At 34.0% G+C, this 18,705-nt stretch overlaps 2 protein-coding genes across 2 annotated transcripts; one reads left to right on the top strand and one right to left on the bottom strand.

Annotated features, from left to right (window-relative positions):
• Window positions 1-3,758: 3,758 nt before the first annotated feature.
• LOC125200942 ((+)-pulegone reductase-like) lies at window positions 3,759-6,770 on the top strand. Its single transcript, XM_048098792.2, has 5 exons — window positions 3,759-4,007; window positions 4,730-4,907; window positions 5,214-5,380; window positions 5,790-5,872; window positions 6,196-6,770. Exons 1-5 carry the CDS (start codon window positions 3,783-3,785, stop codon window positions 6,575-6,577), a joined length of 1,035 nt encoding a protein of 344 aa, XP_047954749.2. The 5' UTR covers window positions 3,759-3,782; the 3' UTR covers window positions 6,578-6,770.
• A 5,028-nt stretch (window positions 6,771-11,798) lies between these two features.
• Window positions 11,799-15,690, bottom strand: LOC125200943 (2-alkenal reductase (NADP(+)-dependent)-like). Its single transcript, XM_089063998.1, has 5 exons — window positions 15,450-15,690; window positions 14,698-14,875; window positions 13,805-13,971; window positions 13,521-13,603; window positions 11,799-12,288 (listed from the first exon to the last, which is right to left on the bottom strand). The coding sequence occupies exons 1-5, from the start codon at window positions 15,657-15,659 to the stop codon at window positions 11,910-11,912; spliced, it is 1,017 nt and encodes a 338-aa protein (XP_088920124.1). The 5' UTR covers window positions 15,660-15,690; the 3' UTR covers window positions 11,799-11,909.
• Between the last annotated feature and the right edge of the window lie 3,015 nt (window positions 15,691-18,705).

The following is an 18,705-nucleotide window of genomic DNA, read 5'->3' as shown; positions in this document are numbered from 1 at the left end:
AGAAGTAGGAGAGTGAAGAAAGAGTGAGGTAGTGAGTTCTTGCGATTCAATCTTGCGAGTAGATTGTTGAGAGCTTGAGTGATTTCTTTCTTGTTCCAAATCTGTACAAAGAGAGTGTGAGATCAATACGTTTTGTTGTTTTTTCTTGTCGATCTCTTTCTGCGTCGATCTTTCATCTTCGTAATTCAATATTAACAGTATGAAAATAATATATTTATTCGTGACTAGTGGGATTCTAATCCATATCTTTCATTTAATATATAAAAACGGCAAACTATAAACAAAGTTCAAGAAACAAAAGAAAATTATAAGTAGGGTTGGATTTAATATAAATCACATTTATAAAAAAAATAGCCAACCGAATAGTGTACATCTAACATAGTTCCACTCTCGTTAAATTGGTTTTTGGCCCTAAAACCATAAACTTTTCCCAAATTCCGGTTTTTCTAATGAACTTTCAAATTTGGTTTTAAAACCATGAACTTTCGATTCGTATGCAATTTGCCACGGCGGGTCAGAGGCGGGTCAGCGGTGAACTCTGGCGTGTATACGTGTCAAAAATAATCCTATTTGGCATATCAAGTGATAGCTGGATCCTATTTGGTGTTTATCATGGCGTGTATACATTGCCCAGTCATTTTTTCGGCGTCCACGCTGGACTATTTCGTGCGGGAATTTAAGTGGTAATTGGGTGTTCGGGTCGGGTTGGCAAATTGCATACGAATCGAAAGTTCGTGGTTTTAAAAATAAATTTAAAAGTTCATGGAAAAACTGGAATTCGGGGAAAGTTCGTGGTTTTCAGGGCCAAAAACCCTTAAATAAAATATAGTAAGTAAATATACTATAGTGAATAAGTAGAGAAGTTATATTAACTAATTAACAATCCTAAAATAAGATTAATTCTTAGCCATTAAATTAAGAGATCCAATAATTAAAATAATGACAAATGTATTATATTTTAAATTTAAATAATTAGTAAATAAATTTAAAAGGTATTAAGTCAATTCTCTCTCGTTAAAATCATCTCAAAATTTTAAATTTACTTAACTCACTTGATTTAAATTATTTTTTCTCAAAAAATATATCAAATTAAAGATAATTTTATAAGGATTCCAACGAGATCTCAATCGCATATGTTCTGACGATGTTTGGGTGATGAAATTTGATAATTTATATTTCAATTTTCGTACATGTTAATAAACAGTTTTTTATCAACAAATGCTAAAAGAAATCCCAATATAGTGTATGTAAAATCTCAATATAATGTATGTAAAATCTCAATAAAACTGTGTTGATATTTTCTTGTACATGTGTTGATATCCATATGTCGTATTGTTGATATTTGTAATACACTATGTTGATATAAAAAAATCCACGAAAATTACCATATGATAACATAATGACGATATTAACCTTTTGCTGATATTTGTCTACTATTTATTGAAATTTGTGAGTTTTAATCTCATCCACTCATTTCAAAATCTAAGGGTAATTTATTCATAGTTTTAGATTATGGTGTTACAAGTATTATGAGAGTACCTCCATGTATAATACACTATTTATGAAAGAGATATAAGATATTGATTATTCTATTTATTTAAATATTTAATCATCATCAGAATTCATTTTATACGTAAACATAATAAAATAATAGCTTCATACTTTGTATTAGAAGATACTACATCTGTCCCTAAAAATTTGATACACTTTACTATTTCGGTTCGTCCCTGAAAATTTGATACACTTTACTATTTCGGTTCGTCCCTGAAAATTTGATACACTTCACTTTTACCATTTTTGGTAGTGAACCTCATATTCCACTAACTCATTCCTATTCACATTTTATTATAAAACTAATACTTTAAAAGTAGGACACACATCCCACCAACTTTTTCAACTCACTTTCCATTATATTTCTTAAAACCCGTGTCGGGTCAAAGTGTAGCAAATTTTGGGGGACGGAGATAGTATTTCATATATTAACTAGTTATTAATTAACTATGATAAGATTAATTTTCTAATTGGGGATCACTATCACTTTTGTTATAGTACTTTTAGTTTTTTATAATTTTAAATTTGAATGTTATTCATGGAATTTTTGTTTATGGAACTTTTTGATAGTATATTGAAAAGAATAAAATGTACTAGTATTAGTTTTTAGATCATCTTATTATTATTTAATTATTTTATAATTTAACATAGTACTCCTATATAATACTCATACAATCAATCAATAAAAATATTAACCAAAAATTACACTATATAATTAATCATATAATTAATTTAATTTATAAGTATTTAATGCTAATAGACTTGCAGTTATAATTACATATTTTATTTATCTAAATTTTTTTATATATAAATAAAAGAGAAATATAAGTAATCACCTAAAATATAAAATGGATGACGTGATTGCTTTCTCTATTTATGTTTAAGATGATCTTGACAATAATTATGAAAATTGATTAAATATTAAATATATAATAGTGTATGCATTATACGTGGAATGGGTAGAAGCTTCCATATAATTTAGAGTGTTGGAATTATGAATATATTATATTTACATTTGTAAAAAATCTATTGGTAGTCCCCCCGTCCCACTACATGGATATCTTTTGGGCACGAGATTTAAGAAAATGATATATATTGAGTAAAAATGAAGAGAATAACATATGAGAGATGAAAAAGTAAGAGTGATAAAGAGAAAATAAAGTACTCCATCTGTCCCAACTAAATTGAGTCGTATTTCTTTTTGGGATGTCCCAACTAAGTTGAGTCATTTCCTTTTTAAACAAAAAACAAAACATCCAATCACTCTTACTTTATTCCACTCTCTACTTTACTCTCTCATTATTTTTCGACTTTATTCATTTCTCCTACTTTTCAACACAAATTCTAAGTTTTCGTGCCCAAAAGTTATATAAGTTGAGAGGGAGTAAGAAGGAGAGGATAAAGTAAGAGACAAGGATAAAAGTAAGAGATAGTTAAACTTTGTTTTTTTTTAAAAAAAAAGGAAATTGATCACTTGTGGTAGAACAATCCAAAATGGAAAGTTGATCACCGTTCATTCCTAGATCTGGTTATATGTTTTGGTCCCCCTCGACCCCAATCGCCGTTCACTCCTAGATCTGGTTATATGTTTTGGTCCAATTAAAATACTATTTTTGTTAATAATTAATGGCTTATTTATCTCATTTTGACTTGATTAATGAGTTAAATATGGATGGACTTAATTAACAAGTTAAATATGTATCGAAACATATAGGTTAGGACAAAATATGTTTTATTTAATATACAAACCTAATTTTAGACTTTAAAATACAATTACTCTACCTAATGGACCAAAATATCTTTTTAAATAAATATGCAAGGCAAAATTTAAACTTTAGTCAAAATAAATAAATAATAAGCAAATATTGTGCCGCATATTTATGAAAAGAGTTAGGCAAATGTAGTGAGGTTAATACCTAATGACTCACAAATACAATAAAATTTGCAGCTATAACCTAAAGTCATAAAGAGAAAAACACACTAAGACCCGTTTAGGGTTTAGGGTTTCCTAATATGGCATGGTGGGGCCCACGTAATTGGATCTTTTTTCAAAGTGTTGAAGAATTGCGGCTGGTTAGGGATTTAGGTGTTAATTTTTGTTTTTTTAAAATAAGTGCTTTCGCAAAGAGCAAAGTCTAAGAAGAATAGCACGGACCAAGAGATTTTCTAGGGCTTTTCAGATATAAAACAATGAAGTTGAACACCAGAATTCCACCGGAATTAACTGCAAAATGGGTGAGGAAATTAGCAACAAGCAAGTGATACTCAACAACTATGTCAAAACATCTGTTAAAGAATCCGATATGTTGCTTAGAACTTCCAAAATTAAGCTCAAAATTCCCAGCGGTTGCGACGGCGCCGTTTTGGTGAAGAATCTCTACTTATCCATCGATCCTTACATTCTTGGCCGCATGAAGAAGCAGGTGCCCTATTTGTCTTCTTACACGCTGGATTCTGTAAGTTTTTTTTTTTTTTTTAGTGAAACTTTTCTTGTTGAAATTATTTTTTCCTTTCTTGTTGGAATAGAATTTGTTATATAGGTCTTGATTTAAATTGGGGTCCTTTATTTTTTATTTTATTATATATTCCCTCCGTCCACGAAAAATAGGACACATTGTGAATGCCACGGATTTTAATGTGGAATTGGTAAAGTAGGAGAGAAAGGAAAAAAGTAAGATAGAAGAAGTGTTAGAAATGTGAGGTCCATATTATTAGTAACAGAAAAAAGTAAAAGAAAAGTTGTTGAAAAACTTTTTTTTTTAAATGTGCTCTATTTTTTTTGGACAACCAAAAATGGCAAATGTGCCCTATTTTTCGTGGACGGAGAGAATAATAAAATATTGTGTAGATGCTCTCATTGGAATATAATAGTATTGTTTTTTTGATGAATAGTGGGAAGAAATAAAAATTGTATTTTTCCATAGTTAAAATGTTGGTTTATGTCTTTTTGAGGTTCTTGTTTGATAAATAGTTTGAGATTTTGGGGAGAAAAATAAAAAAATGTATCTTTCTATTGATAAAATGTTTGTTAAGACTTTTTGAGGTTCTTGTTTGATGAATAGTTTGAGATTTTGGGGAAAGAAATAAAAAATGTTATATATACATTGATACAATGTTGGTTGCATCTTTTTTTTTTGTTTATAAGATTAGTTCATGTTTGACTTTTTTCTGGTGACAGCCTATTTCTGGATATGGAGTGTCGAAAATACTGGATTCGTCTCATCCAAATTTCAAGACGGGCGAGCTAGTTTGGGGGTTTACTGGCTGGGAGGAGTATAGCCTTATTAAAGATCCAGACATATTGTTTAAGGTTCATGATAAAGATTTGCCTCTCTCTTATTACACAGGGATTCTTGGTGAGTTTCTCGAGCCCATTGTGATGATCGGCTTATTTAGCTTGTAGCCATTAAATTTTATGGTTGATTTCTGCTTCCTAGTCTTGAGTTGTTTATGATTCTGCACAAGTTATTTATCTAGTCATGTATGCAGTTAAACTGTTAAAGAAACAAACTTTTGATGAACTATATATGCTTGAATAAGGAGGTGAATAAATTGGGAAATGTTGGATCTGTGGCGTGTATATTGATAATTTCTGAAAAATAACGATACGAGATGTACGAATGTGAGACTAAAAATCAGCATGTTTCGTGTTATCATTTTAGGCATGCCTGGCATGACAGCTTATGTCGGTTTTTTCGAGTTTTGCGCTCCCAAAAATGGGGAAACTGTGTATGTCTCTGCTGCATCCGGAGCTGTTGGTCAGCTCGTTGGTCAGTTTGCAAAGACCGTAGGTTGTTACGTTGTTGGGAGTGCAGGGAGCAAAGAAAAGGTCAGCATCTAATGGCTTATCAAAAACTTATTGGATTGGTTGTCGATTTCACTACAAAAAAAAATGCGAATCAATGACGAAATTAGTGACAACAGCGGAAATTTCAAAAAGTAGTGACGGATAAGTGACTGAAAACCATCAGTCACTAATTGGTAACAGAATAGTTCATCACTAATCGAATTTACCATGGTGGCCGCCTTTGAATTTTGTCATTATCCGTCACTAAAATTTTTTGCTAACAAGCTTTGCATTGACGGATACGTCGATATCCGTCACTAAAATTTTTTGCTAACAAGCTTTGTATTGACTGAATCTGTTAACTTGTCACTAAATCTGTTAAGTGCTTAAACCTGTTAACTTGTCAAATGTTTCACATTTGATGAACAAGTCGGCTGTTGCATTGATGAAGGTCGATCTCTTGAAGAACAAATTCGGGTTTGACGAAGCATTCAACTACAAAGAAGAGCAAGACTATAATGCAGCGTTGAAGAGGTGACCTTTTGCGGTTTTGCCTCCCTATGATCTATCATTGCTATAAAAATGTGTATACTTATTTAACATTGAAGAATAGTTAGTAATTTAATCACATAATACACAAATTTCATAAAAACTACTAAAAAACAGCGAAGTTTGGTAAATCAACTGAAAAAACTAGGAAGTATGGATCAGTTCGCAATCATCCCACATATGTGGATAACAAATCCAAATACAGTATATAATTTTTTTGGTTAGCTTTTTTGAAAGAATTTGACCAAATTTTATAGTTTTTCAGACAATTTATCGGATAATACTCACAAATTTGTGTTGTTCATTAGGTACTTCCCCGATGGCATAGACATCTACTTTGACAACGTGGGAGGGAAGATGCTCGAAGCGGTGCTAAACAACATGAGACTCCAAGGCCGTGTTTCTCTTTGTGGGATGATCTCCCAATACAACAGCCTTGAGCAGCCCGAAGGCGTCCACAACTTGCTTAACGTAATAATAAAACGGGTCCGTATGGAAGGATTTTTCACTATCGACCACTACCATCTCTACCCGAAGTTCCTGGAGATGGTTGTGCCTCTAATCAAGGAAGAGAAGATCACATACGTCGAAGACATAGCCGAAGGCATTGAAAGTGCGCCTGGGGCTCTCGTTGGCTTATACTCCGGTCGCAACGTCGGGAAGCAGGTCGTGGTGGTTGCTCGTGAGTAATTCTATTTTTCGCAGTGTGAATCATCGAAAATAAGGAAGGACTTAAATAAGGTTATAATCATGAATTTGATGTATTGTTATTAATTGAAACAGGAAGGACTTAAATAAAGTTAATCATCACAAATAACACAATTTGTATTGCAATTTTATGACTATAAAACTATTGCACAAATTAAGATGCTAACACCTCCAATCCTCCGTCTCTTACCTCTTCTCTTCATTATTTTTAGCTCCCATTGTTTCACTTTTTATTTAATTTATTTATTATAAAATTTAATTAAAATATGAGATTTCTGAATTTTAACTTCCATAGACGTCTCTGGTAGGGATGACAATCGGGTTGGCCCAGCAGGTTTCGGGCCAACACTACCCGAGTTATGGGTTAATAAGGTGCGGGTTAATCCGGTAGTGGGTTTTTTCGGGTTACAGAAGTTCAACCCTAATTCTAAAAACTCGGGTTTCGGGCTAGCCTAACGGGTTAATCGGGTTGCTACCAATAAATTTAACATGTAATCAATCAAATAAATAATGTTGAAAATTAGCTATATTTATAAAATGTAAAACATTTAATCATGATAAATTTGAGATATATGCTTAAATTCAAACATAAACACGATTAAATACTAATATTTGAGATTTATGTAAAATAAAACAATAAACATCAAGAAATTCCAAAGCATTTTTTTAAATTTTTAATGTTTTTCTTAGTGAATTTGAAGTTTTAATTTATTTTATCTATTATTATATTAATAAAATTTAGTATATAATTTATATATTTAATATAAAATTGAAAGTTATTTTTTTTAGTTATCTATATTATAAAATAATCAATGAAGTGTTGAATTAGGAGTCAAACAAATCGGGCCAGCCCTTTCGTTTTCGGGTCTGGCCTTAATGGGTTGCGGTTTAATCGGGTGCTGGCTAATCGGACTGTAATTTATCAGTCTAGAAATTTTCAACTCTAACCCTATAAATTTAGCGGGCTATTCGTGCTAGCCCACGGGCTCAGCTCATTTAGCGGGCTATCCGTTTACAAATAATATTTTAATATTATTAATTCATATTATTTTCATTTTTCAATACTTATTAAATTGACTCTTATAGTCTCGTATTGTCATATCTCATTTAAATTATTTAAATATTTAATCATTTTGCAATTCGTGTTGTTATCATGTCGTGTTAACCCGAAGTGGTTCGTGTCGTTAGTGGGTTCGTGTCATATTCGTGTCTGAGGGTAGCGGGCCGTGTTCGTGTTCGTGTTTGGGATTTTCTTAATGGGTCGTGTTCGTGTTTGTTGTTATCGTGTTCGTGTCGTTATCGTGTTGACACGATAACGACCCGACACAGACGACTTGCCACCTCTAGTTTGCATAACTTTTTAAAACCCGTATTTCACAATTGATTTATTCTAATTTTGCTTCTGATTAAGATTTTGGTTTTAAAATGGTTTAATATAACTCTATAACCATAATTCAGCCAATGAACTATTTAACTAACATTATTTTGTTTAATATTTATAAATTTATAGGCAAATTATCCTATAATAATATGCACTGACACGATAATACGCACGGCGGATAATTTGACACACAAATTTACCAAGAATTCCAGTATAGTAGGAGAGAGGCACATCCATAGAAGGGATCTTGAATATAGCGTCAGTAGATTTGATGATAGAGTATTCCTCCCAACCCGCGTCATGCCACAAATCAAATCACCTTTCTTGAATTTTTTATTAGAAGAATCGCCTACTTTGGCATCTCCACACCCCTTAATAACATATTTATTAATGTAAATATTTGACAAGCAAAATAGCTAAGTTATGAATTTAGTAATACATGTATATTTGAAAAATAATTAATCTTTGCCATTTTTTTGGAATTTTAGACATATTACGATAATATATCCAAAATCTGATAGAAGCATACATGACTATGAAATCCCGAAAAAGACCATGCATAATGTGAAGGAAAATGGAAAACATGGACCTCACCGGAGGTAAAAGAGTCAATATAACTGCTGCTCCATCTTTAAAGAATCAAACCCTTCACGTAATCTTTCAATACAATCCATTTTTCACTGTGTTTGGTTTTGATTTTATTCTAAATTGAAGTGATTTGCTTCCTTAAATAGGGAAAACATTTATTGTTTTAGGGATATCTCAGTCAAAGGCACACGATGTAAAATGAATTATGTCTACTCTATTCTCTATTCTGCCTAATTTATTAAGGGATCTTAACGTCTAATATCATCATGAGACTTTTCAATACTTAGTTTCTCCTACAAACATTAAAATTGATCTAAAATATCACAAATTTCATGTTATGTGTTGAAAATTTGGAAGTGCAATAAATTGAAAGGATTAATTTTCTCAAGCGTGAAATACGTTTATTTTTAGATGTGCGGGGCTGGTCCGAGGAGGAGTACTATAAAATTGACCATTATTGTAAAAAATAAATGCTGGATTTATTGCAGCAGTCCTTGAAAAAAAATGACTGCGGAAGAGTAATACTAATACTCCCTCCGTCCCGTTTTAGCAGTCTCATTAACTTTTCAGTCCTCTTTTTGTAAAAATAATAAAAAATATTTAAAGTGGAGAAATGGTAAAGTTAGAGAGACAATAAGAGCACTCCCAATGGGGGTGGCGAAAATCCGGCGAAAAATCGCCGAACATCGCCGGATTATCGCCGGCCGTTGTGGTGAAATCGGCGATAATTCGGCGATAATCTTACCGTTATTTCGCCAAGCGGCGTTTTTCGCCGGATTATCGCCGAGCGATCGCCGGCCACTGTGGGCGACGCTCGGCGATAAATCGGCGATATTTAAATTTTTTTTTTTTTTTTTCGGCGCAACGGCTATTTTTACATCCCACCCCTATAAATATTTCCTCCACTTCCTCCATTCATCACCCACAATCTTCATTCTCTCCATTTTCAATCTCTTCTCCCAATCTTCAATCTTCATCAATCTTCCAAAAATTATGAGCTTTTGGAAGAAAAATTCCCGCTCGGGTAAGGGTAAGGGTAAGGGGAAAGAGTCGAGTTCACAAATTCCCAACACGGATGAAGCAAACGAGCAGTGGATGCACTCGTTGTTGGCGATGGGTTCTCCTCCCGGCCAACTTCCATACGCGGGTCCGTCTCCTTTGCAGACTCCTCCGGCGCGGAGACTTTCTCCGTACTTCAACTCTGCCGGCAGAATGCCCTCTCCAGCCGACGATGTGTATCGGCCCCAGTTCGACACCCCCGGATCAACCCCAGGCGACCAAAAATCTCAGGCCGCGACACTGAGCGCGAAGGACTTCGAGGTGGAAGAAACGCCCACCGAGCCGCCTTCTAGGAGCGGGAGGGGGAAGGCGCCGGTGTCGTCGGCTGCGACTGATACGGGTTCCGATGAGAGGCCGAAGCGGGTAAGGACTACTTACACTCTGCAAGAGTCCGAGTTGATAGCCACCTGCTGGGCGGACACGTCACAGAACGCGGAGCGCAGCAACTACCAGACTGAGATCATATTCTGGGAGCGGGTTGCCGCGAAGTACAGGAGCCACAAGACTGCCTCAATGAAGGACCATGGCAGCGAGGCGATCCGTCGGCATTGGGAGCGCCTCATGAGGGACTGCGGCCACTTCAACGGTATTTATTCTAACTTGTTGGCGAACATGCCAAGTGGCCAGAACGAGCATATGGTCCGAGATGAGGCCATGCAGAGGTATTGTGGCCAGTACTTGTCGAAGGGGTTCAAGTATTGGAACATCTACGATAAGCTGAAGGATCTCCCCAAATTCCGGACGGGGATGCACGTCGCGCTGCACGGGAAATCGGTGCGCTCGCGACTTAGCGTTTCGGAGAGCGAGGGGAGCGCGACCTACATCGACTTGAGTGGGGATGGTCCGCACGAGCGCCCGGAGGGAGCGAAGAAGGCGAAGGGGAGGCGGAAGGGGAAGGGCACAACGTCGGAAGTCGAGTCGGAACCCCACATCGACTTAGAAAAAGCCACTTATTCGAGCAATGTCGCCAATCTGACGCAGATGTACACGCTGTACTTCACCGGTGGCGGGACCCCTGAAGAAAAGGCGGCCCTCTGGAAATGCATCCAAAGCCTGCAGATTACGATGGGCCTCGATCCCGACGCCCCTCCGGCCCCTCTGTCTTAGTTTTTTTTTTTAAATCTTTGTTTATTTGCGTTTTTTATTTGTAGTTTTTTTTTTCTCGTTGTATTATATTTTCCAATGATTAATACAACGATGAATTGTTCATTATTAGTCTATTTATTAAATACATTTGTAGGGAAAATTAAATAATATAAAAAATAATGATGTAAAAATGAAATGTTGAGTTAGGGAGAAATAAGGGAGAAACCAATGTAGCAGTTGGCTAAAAACTGTGGATAAAATGTGATGCTGATGTGGCGCTGATGTGGCAGGAGTTAGGGATAAATAAGGGAGAAATAAGGGAGTGTCATTGGGAGTGCTCTAATATAGATAAGACTCTTCTCTATATTATTCTCTCTCTTAATTTACCATTTCTCCTCTTTAACTATTTTTTATCATTTTTACAAAAAGAGTGCAGAAAAGTCAATGGGACTGCTAAAGTGGGACGGAGGAAGTATAATACTAGTATAATAAATATCAATAATTGATCAACCATCGGCGGCAGATTCAAAATATAATTTGGATAGGAAATTTGTGTTCACAACTTATAACGTTTAGAAGATTGCGATATTTTAGTTTAATTTAAGTCCACATAATGGTGATTGAATTTAATCTCCATGCCTGGCCCATGAGTAATTTCAATTTGATTGAAAGATAAAAAAATTATATTACAAATTTCAACATGAAAATATTAATATTATAATATTATAATTTAAGAATAATATTACTCCCTCCGTCCCAGATAATTTGACTCAGTATTCCATTTCGGGCCATCCCACATAATTTGTCCCATTTCACTTTTACCATTTTTGGTATTGGACCTCATATTCCACTAACTCATTCATACTCACATTTTATTATAAAATTAATACTTTAAAAGAAAGATCCACATCCCACCAACCTTTTCAATTCACTTTCCATTAGATTTTTTAAAACTCGTGACGGGTCAAAGTGTCCTAAATTATCTGGGACGGAGGGAGTATTATGGTGTATCTAATTAACAACCTCCCAATGCTGTGACTGAATGCACAATATGGGATCCAAATCCGAACTATTCAGTGGTATTACATGTATAAAAACGGTAATTCTTTATTGAAGCTTACACAAATTATTTTAGATATGCATTAGTACACAAATCAATCCTCACCGTCCATTAAATCAAGATCGAAAGGACCAAATTGATCAATCACGAGCCACAAGAACAACTTGCTTTCCCACATTCCGACCGGAAAAGAGTCCAACCAAAGCAGCTGGTGCAGCCTCAATTCCTTCAACAATGTCTTCAACATAAGCCAATTTGCCTTGTTTAATCAGAGGCAACACCATCTCCAAATAGTCAGGGTAGAGGTGGAAGTAGTCGAAGACGACGAATCCTTGCATTCGGATTTTCTTTATAATCACATATATCAAGTTGTGTGTCGCGTCTAGCTCCTCCATGTCGTACTGCGAAATCATCCCGCACACGGCGATGCGGCCGTGGGGTCTCATGTTCGGGAGCACCGCATCGAGCATTTTGCCTCCGACGTTCTCAAAATATATGTCGATCCCATCGGGGAAGTACCTAGTTAGTATGGTCAAGAAGAGTGGTATCGGAGAAAGTCTTCAATATTGCTAGTAGTAATTAATTTTAGAGCAAATTGTTGGAAAAGTCACGAAGTTTGGTTAAATTCAGATTCGTGCTCCTAATTCAAAAGTGAGTTGTAAAAAATACTATAACGTTTTGTTCTATTCGAAATTATCCAAAGATGCAATATTATGGTGAAATTTTTCTGGTGTGGCAGCCGGAAAATTATATGTAGACGTCACTGCTAATGAGTTATACATTATATGCATGTAGGTGATAAGATATTTTTACCGTGAGACGATTGCGAACAAATTTAAATTCCATAATTTTTTAGATTGATTTTTAAAGTTGTGGAAGTAATTGACCAAAATCCATAATTTTTCATGATATTTACTCTTTATTTTTCCATCATATGGGAAAAATGTGCGTATATGGGTCGGGTTGGCCTGACCCATAATCTTATTGGGCCTAAGATTTATGTGGCCCACTAACCTACAAAGACAATACTACCTCCATCCATCAAAATTTGTCCGACTTTGACCCGGCACGGGTTTTATGAAATGTAATGGAAAGTGAGTTGAAAAAGTTAGTGGATTGTGGGTCCTACTTTTATATATTAGTTTTGTAATAAAATGTGAGTAGGAATGAGTTAGTGGAATATGAGGTCCGCTACCAAAAACGGTAAAAGTGAGATGGGACAAATTTTGGGGGACGGGCGGAAATGGAAAAATGGGACAAATTTTGGTGGACGGAGGTAGTACTATGATAATGAAAACAGTAAAAAAGAGATTGCTAAGACTTAAGCATCCTAATTAAAGCTGAATTATTTTAATTATATTGAAATTCCTTTAATTATTACAAGGATTTTGTGTTTGATAAAATAATTTTGATAACTCTACCACTTAACTATACTTTTTCTTAATCACCTTAATCCTATGCGTTTGGAATACATTTGACCCAACTAGCTCGATAGTGAATATTATGCACGTTTTATTTATAACTTGAATTGCACTACACATATATAATAATGTTCATCAAGCTTACCAATGATTATTAAAAACGAAACTTACTATATTTGTTGGAATTATTTGTTTGCCACATGGAAATTTAATATGGATGTATTGAATAACTTAAATTAAATGTATGTTATTAACTAATAATGAATTATTTTTTTTCATTACATCCCTATATATATAGTTAATTAATTTTGTCAATTTATATATACCTACCTCTTAATGGCCTCATTCAAATCAGGTTCTTCTTTGTAGTTGAATGCATCATCAAACCCCAGTTTGTTCTTCAAAAGATCAACCTTGAACAAAATAATTTTATAACTAAATTAATTTTTAAAAAATCATAAAGTAGCTGCAACACAAAAAAATTAAAACTGCTGCATCAGGATGAAGATAATTGATCAGGTTAGTTTTTATTAATTTTGTTTTATATATTAATTTTTAAAAAAGAAGTTGAAGAATAATTTTTATAAATTAATTTCAAAGAATAATTAAGAAACCTTATCTTGTGATCCTGCGCTTCCAACGACATAACACCCAAATAGCTTAGCAAATTGCCCAACAAGTTGTCCTACAGCTCCTGATGCAGCCGATATAAAGACGATTTCGCCCTTTTTCGGGGAGCAAATCTCATAAAATCCAACATATGCAGCCATACCGGCCATACCTTTCACAAAAATGTATCGTCAAAATATGCACTGACGGACGCAAACTATTTTATTCAAGACAAAAACTTCTATAAGCGCATATGATGCACAATTAACTGTAGTATTTATTAACTAAGGTGGTTATGTTTTAATATGTTGATTATTTATTAAGTAGAGTAATTGATATGTTGTCGCTTGTGGGACCACATGATGAAGTGGCAGTGTGCATATGAAACAACCTCATTATTCGAACTCAATGGATGGGTATGTATGGTAAAAATAAATTTTGATCAATGCAAAATTTGCATATCAACTTTAAAATTCGCTTGGAAATCACCGGCTGTTGATTTGTTCAGATTTTGCAATTAATCAAGATTTTGATTCTAACATGATTAAATATAAACTATATATAATTCAACGAATGATTTATTTTCATTTAGTATAATATGATATTATTTCGCTACATCATTTTGTTTGACGCCCAATATTGTTATGCAAATAAGTCATCAAACCATGTTCAGCGCCAAAATCTTGCTTGAGCGCAAATTCAAAACAAATTAATAGTTTGGTTACAAAATCAGAACAAATCAATAGTTTATTAATTTACATTTAGATTTTAAAGTTGATATGTAAAACTAGAATTTGATAAAAAAAATTATAATTTACAAGCAAATTATCCCGTAATAGTATCCACTACACGACTTGGGATGATATAACATGACACGTATTTCGATGAAGTAATTTACCTAGAATTCCAGTGTAGAAGGATAGAGGCACATCCATAGAAGGGATTTTGAATATAGCCTCAGTAGATTTGATGAGAGAGTACTCCTCCCAACCAGTCATGCCCCAAATCAAATCACCTTTCTTGAATTTTTTATTCGAAGAATCCACTATTTTGGCAACTCCATATCCCTCAATAACCTATGTAATAATGAAAGCATATACGCACATCTGATAAATAGTTTAATATTGTCATTTTTTTGGAATTCTAGACATATGATGACTATTCTCTTATACCAAACTAATTAACTAAATACTCCCTTCATTCTATAGTAATAGATGCATTTCATTTTCTATATTCATTTTGAAAAAATGATAATACATAATTAAAGTAGAGAGAGAGTAAAGTAGGAGAAAGAATAATGTAAAGATAAGTCTTATCTATAACATTCTCTCTCTTACTTTACTTTTTCTCTACTTTAATTATTTATAATTATTTTTTCAAAACGAGTGCGCAAAATGAAATGCATCTATTACTATGGAACAGAGGGAGTATATCATAATTTTTATTAGGTAATGACATAACACATATTTGGTTAAAAGGATAAATGATCGAATTCACCCAATCTTTAATGATTATATTAAGCATTTTCATTCATAATAATAATAGTGTTTAAACTTGATAATATATCCGAATCTGATTGAAGCATATATAAATACGAAATCCCGAAAAAGCCCATTCGTAATGTCAAGAAATACAGAACATTAAACTGACCTCTCCGGGGGTAAAAGAGTCAATATAGCTGCCCTCTGTCTTCACCATGCGAGATCGCATGTAAGGATCACAAGATAAGTAGAGATTTTTCACCAAAACGGCACCGTTGGGAATATTCCGTTCGATTGCGGAGGTTTTCAGAATCAAATCAGATTCTTTTAGAAAACCCTTCACGTAATCTGTCAATATAATCTGCTTGTTTCCCACCATTTTCACTATGTGTTCTGTGCGTTTCTATTCTTCCCTGACTTGCTTCTTTATATAGAGCAAAATACTAAGTACATTACTAAAAAAAGGTATTATCATCCAAATCAAAAATGGGAGGAGCAATAATTCAACTAGCATTAAATTCATTTATGTTTAGATTTTATAGATATGGGGTGAGTACTAAAAAATTGACCATTCTTGTGAAGATAAATATAGGATTTATTGTAGCGGACCATAATTAGAAAAAATGACTGTTAGTGAGTAATAGAGTAAGGTACGTAGTAGTTTACAATGTACAATGTCTTCTTAACACGTGTTCATCGACAAGAATGAAGTACTATTACATCGTGAGAAGTGTGAGTCAGTGACAGGGTCCTGGTATTTTATTTTTCTTCTGAAAGGGGGCTGATAATCTCTCCGTATATTTAGTTAGCTTATTTTATGTTTTATTATTCAGTTATTATGTTTTGATTTATTTCCAGTTAGGATTTTATTTGTTTTCCTAGTTTATAGAGATCTTTTTGTATCCCACGTATTATAAATATGTGTAGAGTCTTTTATTATTATTAAGTACAATGAATTAAATTAATATTTATCATTTTCTCAATGAATCTCTCTCGATTCACGCCAATTCATCTCTATTTGTGCTCTACCAATTGATATGGAAGATAAACCTTATCAAGTTGGTGCTTTCATTAGGTTCTCATACTCCAATTGATTTACTTTCTACCACCATGTCCGTCTTATTGTCAAACTCTCCTCCTTGGTTTTCTGGTGTTAACCCCGTGAGATGGATTTGGATATTCAGGAATATTTTGATTATCACTTGTTCTCTGATGTTGATCGTTTTTTTTTTGTGAGGTTATTTTTTTGACCATGCAGCATCTATATGGTTCCACGAGTATTGACGCTCGAATCCTGATTGCTCATGGAAAGGATTTTTGGATACTGGATTGGATACTGGTAGTTGAATATTTAGCAAAAAAAGAGGCATTGGCTAAAAAGGAGGCCACATTTGATTCTATCGTCGAGACTGTTGCAAAAAACGACGATGAGTCAACAACAAATGTTAAGTCTGATCCCGTCTTCGAAGATATGGTAAAAATTGATGACAAATCACCACAAAAGTTGGATGAGCCAATGGTTTTGGTGTAAACCAAATTTCCTCCAAAATCCCACAGCCCAACAACCATTGTTCTCATTATAGGTTATGTCACTGAAGTCGCGGAAGAGATCTCATGTCCGAAACGGTTTCTCCATCACTCGTTGCGGTCCCAAACGGCACAATTTTATTTGTAGACGAAGATCCAAACAAAGACAGCAACAACGGGATGGAAGATTATTTTTCTAACTTCCACCTTGAGGGCAAGGTGGTTTTCAACGGCGTGGGAGTTGATAAGGACCTGCTATTTCATTTATTCCGAAAGGGAGCTGATAATCTCTCTGTATATTTAGTTAGTTATTATGTTTTGATTTACTTTCTCCGGTAGTTAGGATTTTATTTGCTTTCCTACTTTATAGAGATCTTTTTGTATCCCACATATTATATATATGTGCCTACTTTATAGAGATTTTTTGTATCCCACATATTATATATATGTGTGAGGTCTTTTATTATTATTAAGCATAATGAATTATATTAATATTTATCATTCTCACGGTTTCTCCTCTTCTAGAGAAAACCGATTCTCTCTCAATCTCTCTCAATTCACGCCAATTCATCTCTATTTGTGCTCTACTAAACGGACCTCACCGGGGGTAAAAGAGTCAATATAGCTGCCCTCTGTCTTCGCCATGCGAGATCGCATGTAAGGATCACATGATAAGTAGAGATTTTTAACCAAAACGACACCGTTGGGATTTCAGGATCAAATCAGATTCTCTTAGAAAACCCTTCACGTAGTCTATCAATATAATCTGCTTGTTTCCCACCATTCTGACTTGCTTCTTTTTACGGAGCAAAATACTAAGTACCTTACTATAAAAAAGGTGTAATCTTCCAAATCAAAAATTGGAGGAGCAATAATTCAACTAGCATTAAATTCATTTATGTTTAGACTTTAGATATGAGGAGAGTACTATAAATTGACCATTGTTGTGAAGATAAATATAGGGTTTATTGTAGTGTACCATAATTTAAAAAAATGACTGTTAAGGAGTAATAGAGTAAGGTACGTAGTAGTTTACAGTGTACAATGTCTTCTTAACACGTGTTCATACTATTACAACGTAAGAAGTGTGAGAGTCTAATTTTATTTAAAGTCATATAAATATTAATGGTGGTTGAATTTAATCCATGAGATACTAGCTGAATTTTAATGTTCCGGCCTAAATTACTGTTAACAATTGTGTATGTTTACGTTGTAGTTGTCGCCATGAGCAGTGAAAGTTGTAAGAGAGAAATGGATGATTAGAAAAATAATTGGAGAGTCATCAATTGAACTAGATATAAATATGATGAATGGATTGTGTTAAAATGACAACACCTCTTAAAGTAACACCATACCACCATTCCTAGCCAATCATTTGTACATGTGGACGAATAATAAGCCGCCATGTGGCAATCATAAAAATTGCTCAAGGGTAAATTTTCACGGACTGCAATATCCAATATACTAGACTGCAACTTTTCCCGACTGCAATATCCAATATGCTAGACTGCAATCTATAGATTGCAGTCTAGCATTTATACTATTGCAGTCTAGTATATATAATATTGCAGTCTAGCGTGATGTAACATTGTCATTTTAAGAGTGTTGTCATTTTAGCGATATCGTTGAAAGAACAATATCGAAAACGTAGTGGTATCATTATAATAAACAAGTACTATTAAAAACATTATATCTTATGATATAGTTTTATGAAGCTAAAAGTTTAGAATTTTTTAATTCTTAGATTAAACTTAAATAACTCTAGGAAAGATTGCAAAGATCAGTCTTTATAATCTTAAATTAGTTTTCTATACATTAATACACAAATCAATCCTCACCGTCCATTGAATCAAGATCGATAGGACCAAATTGATCTATCACGAGCCACGAACAATTCC

The sequence above is a fragment of the Salvia hispanica genome, chromosome 2 (assembly GCF_029641045.1).
Source record: "Salvia hispanica isolate PSC_SH4W2 chromosome 2, Shi_PSC_v1, whole genome shotgun sequence".
Taxonomy (NCBI): Eukaryota; Viridiplantae; Streptophyta; class Magnoliopsida; order Lamiales; family Lamiaceae; genus Salvia; species Salvia hispanica.
Note: the sequence above shows the minus strand (reverse complement) of the source record. Positions and strands in the feature narration are given on the sequence as shown.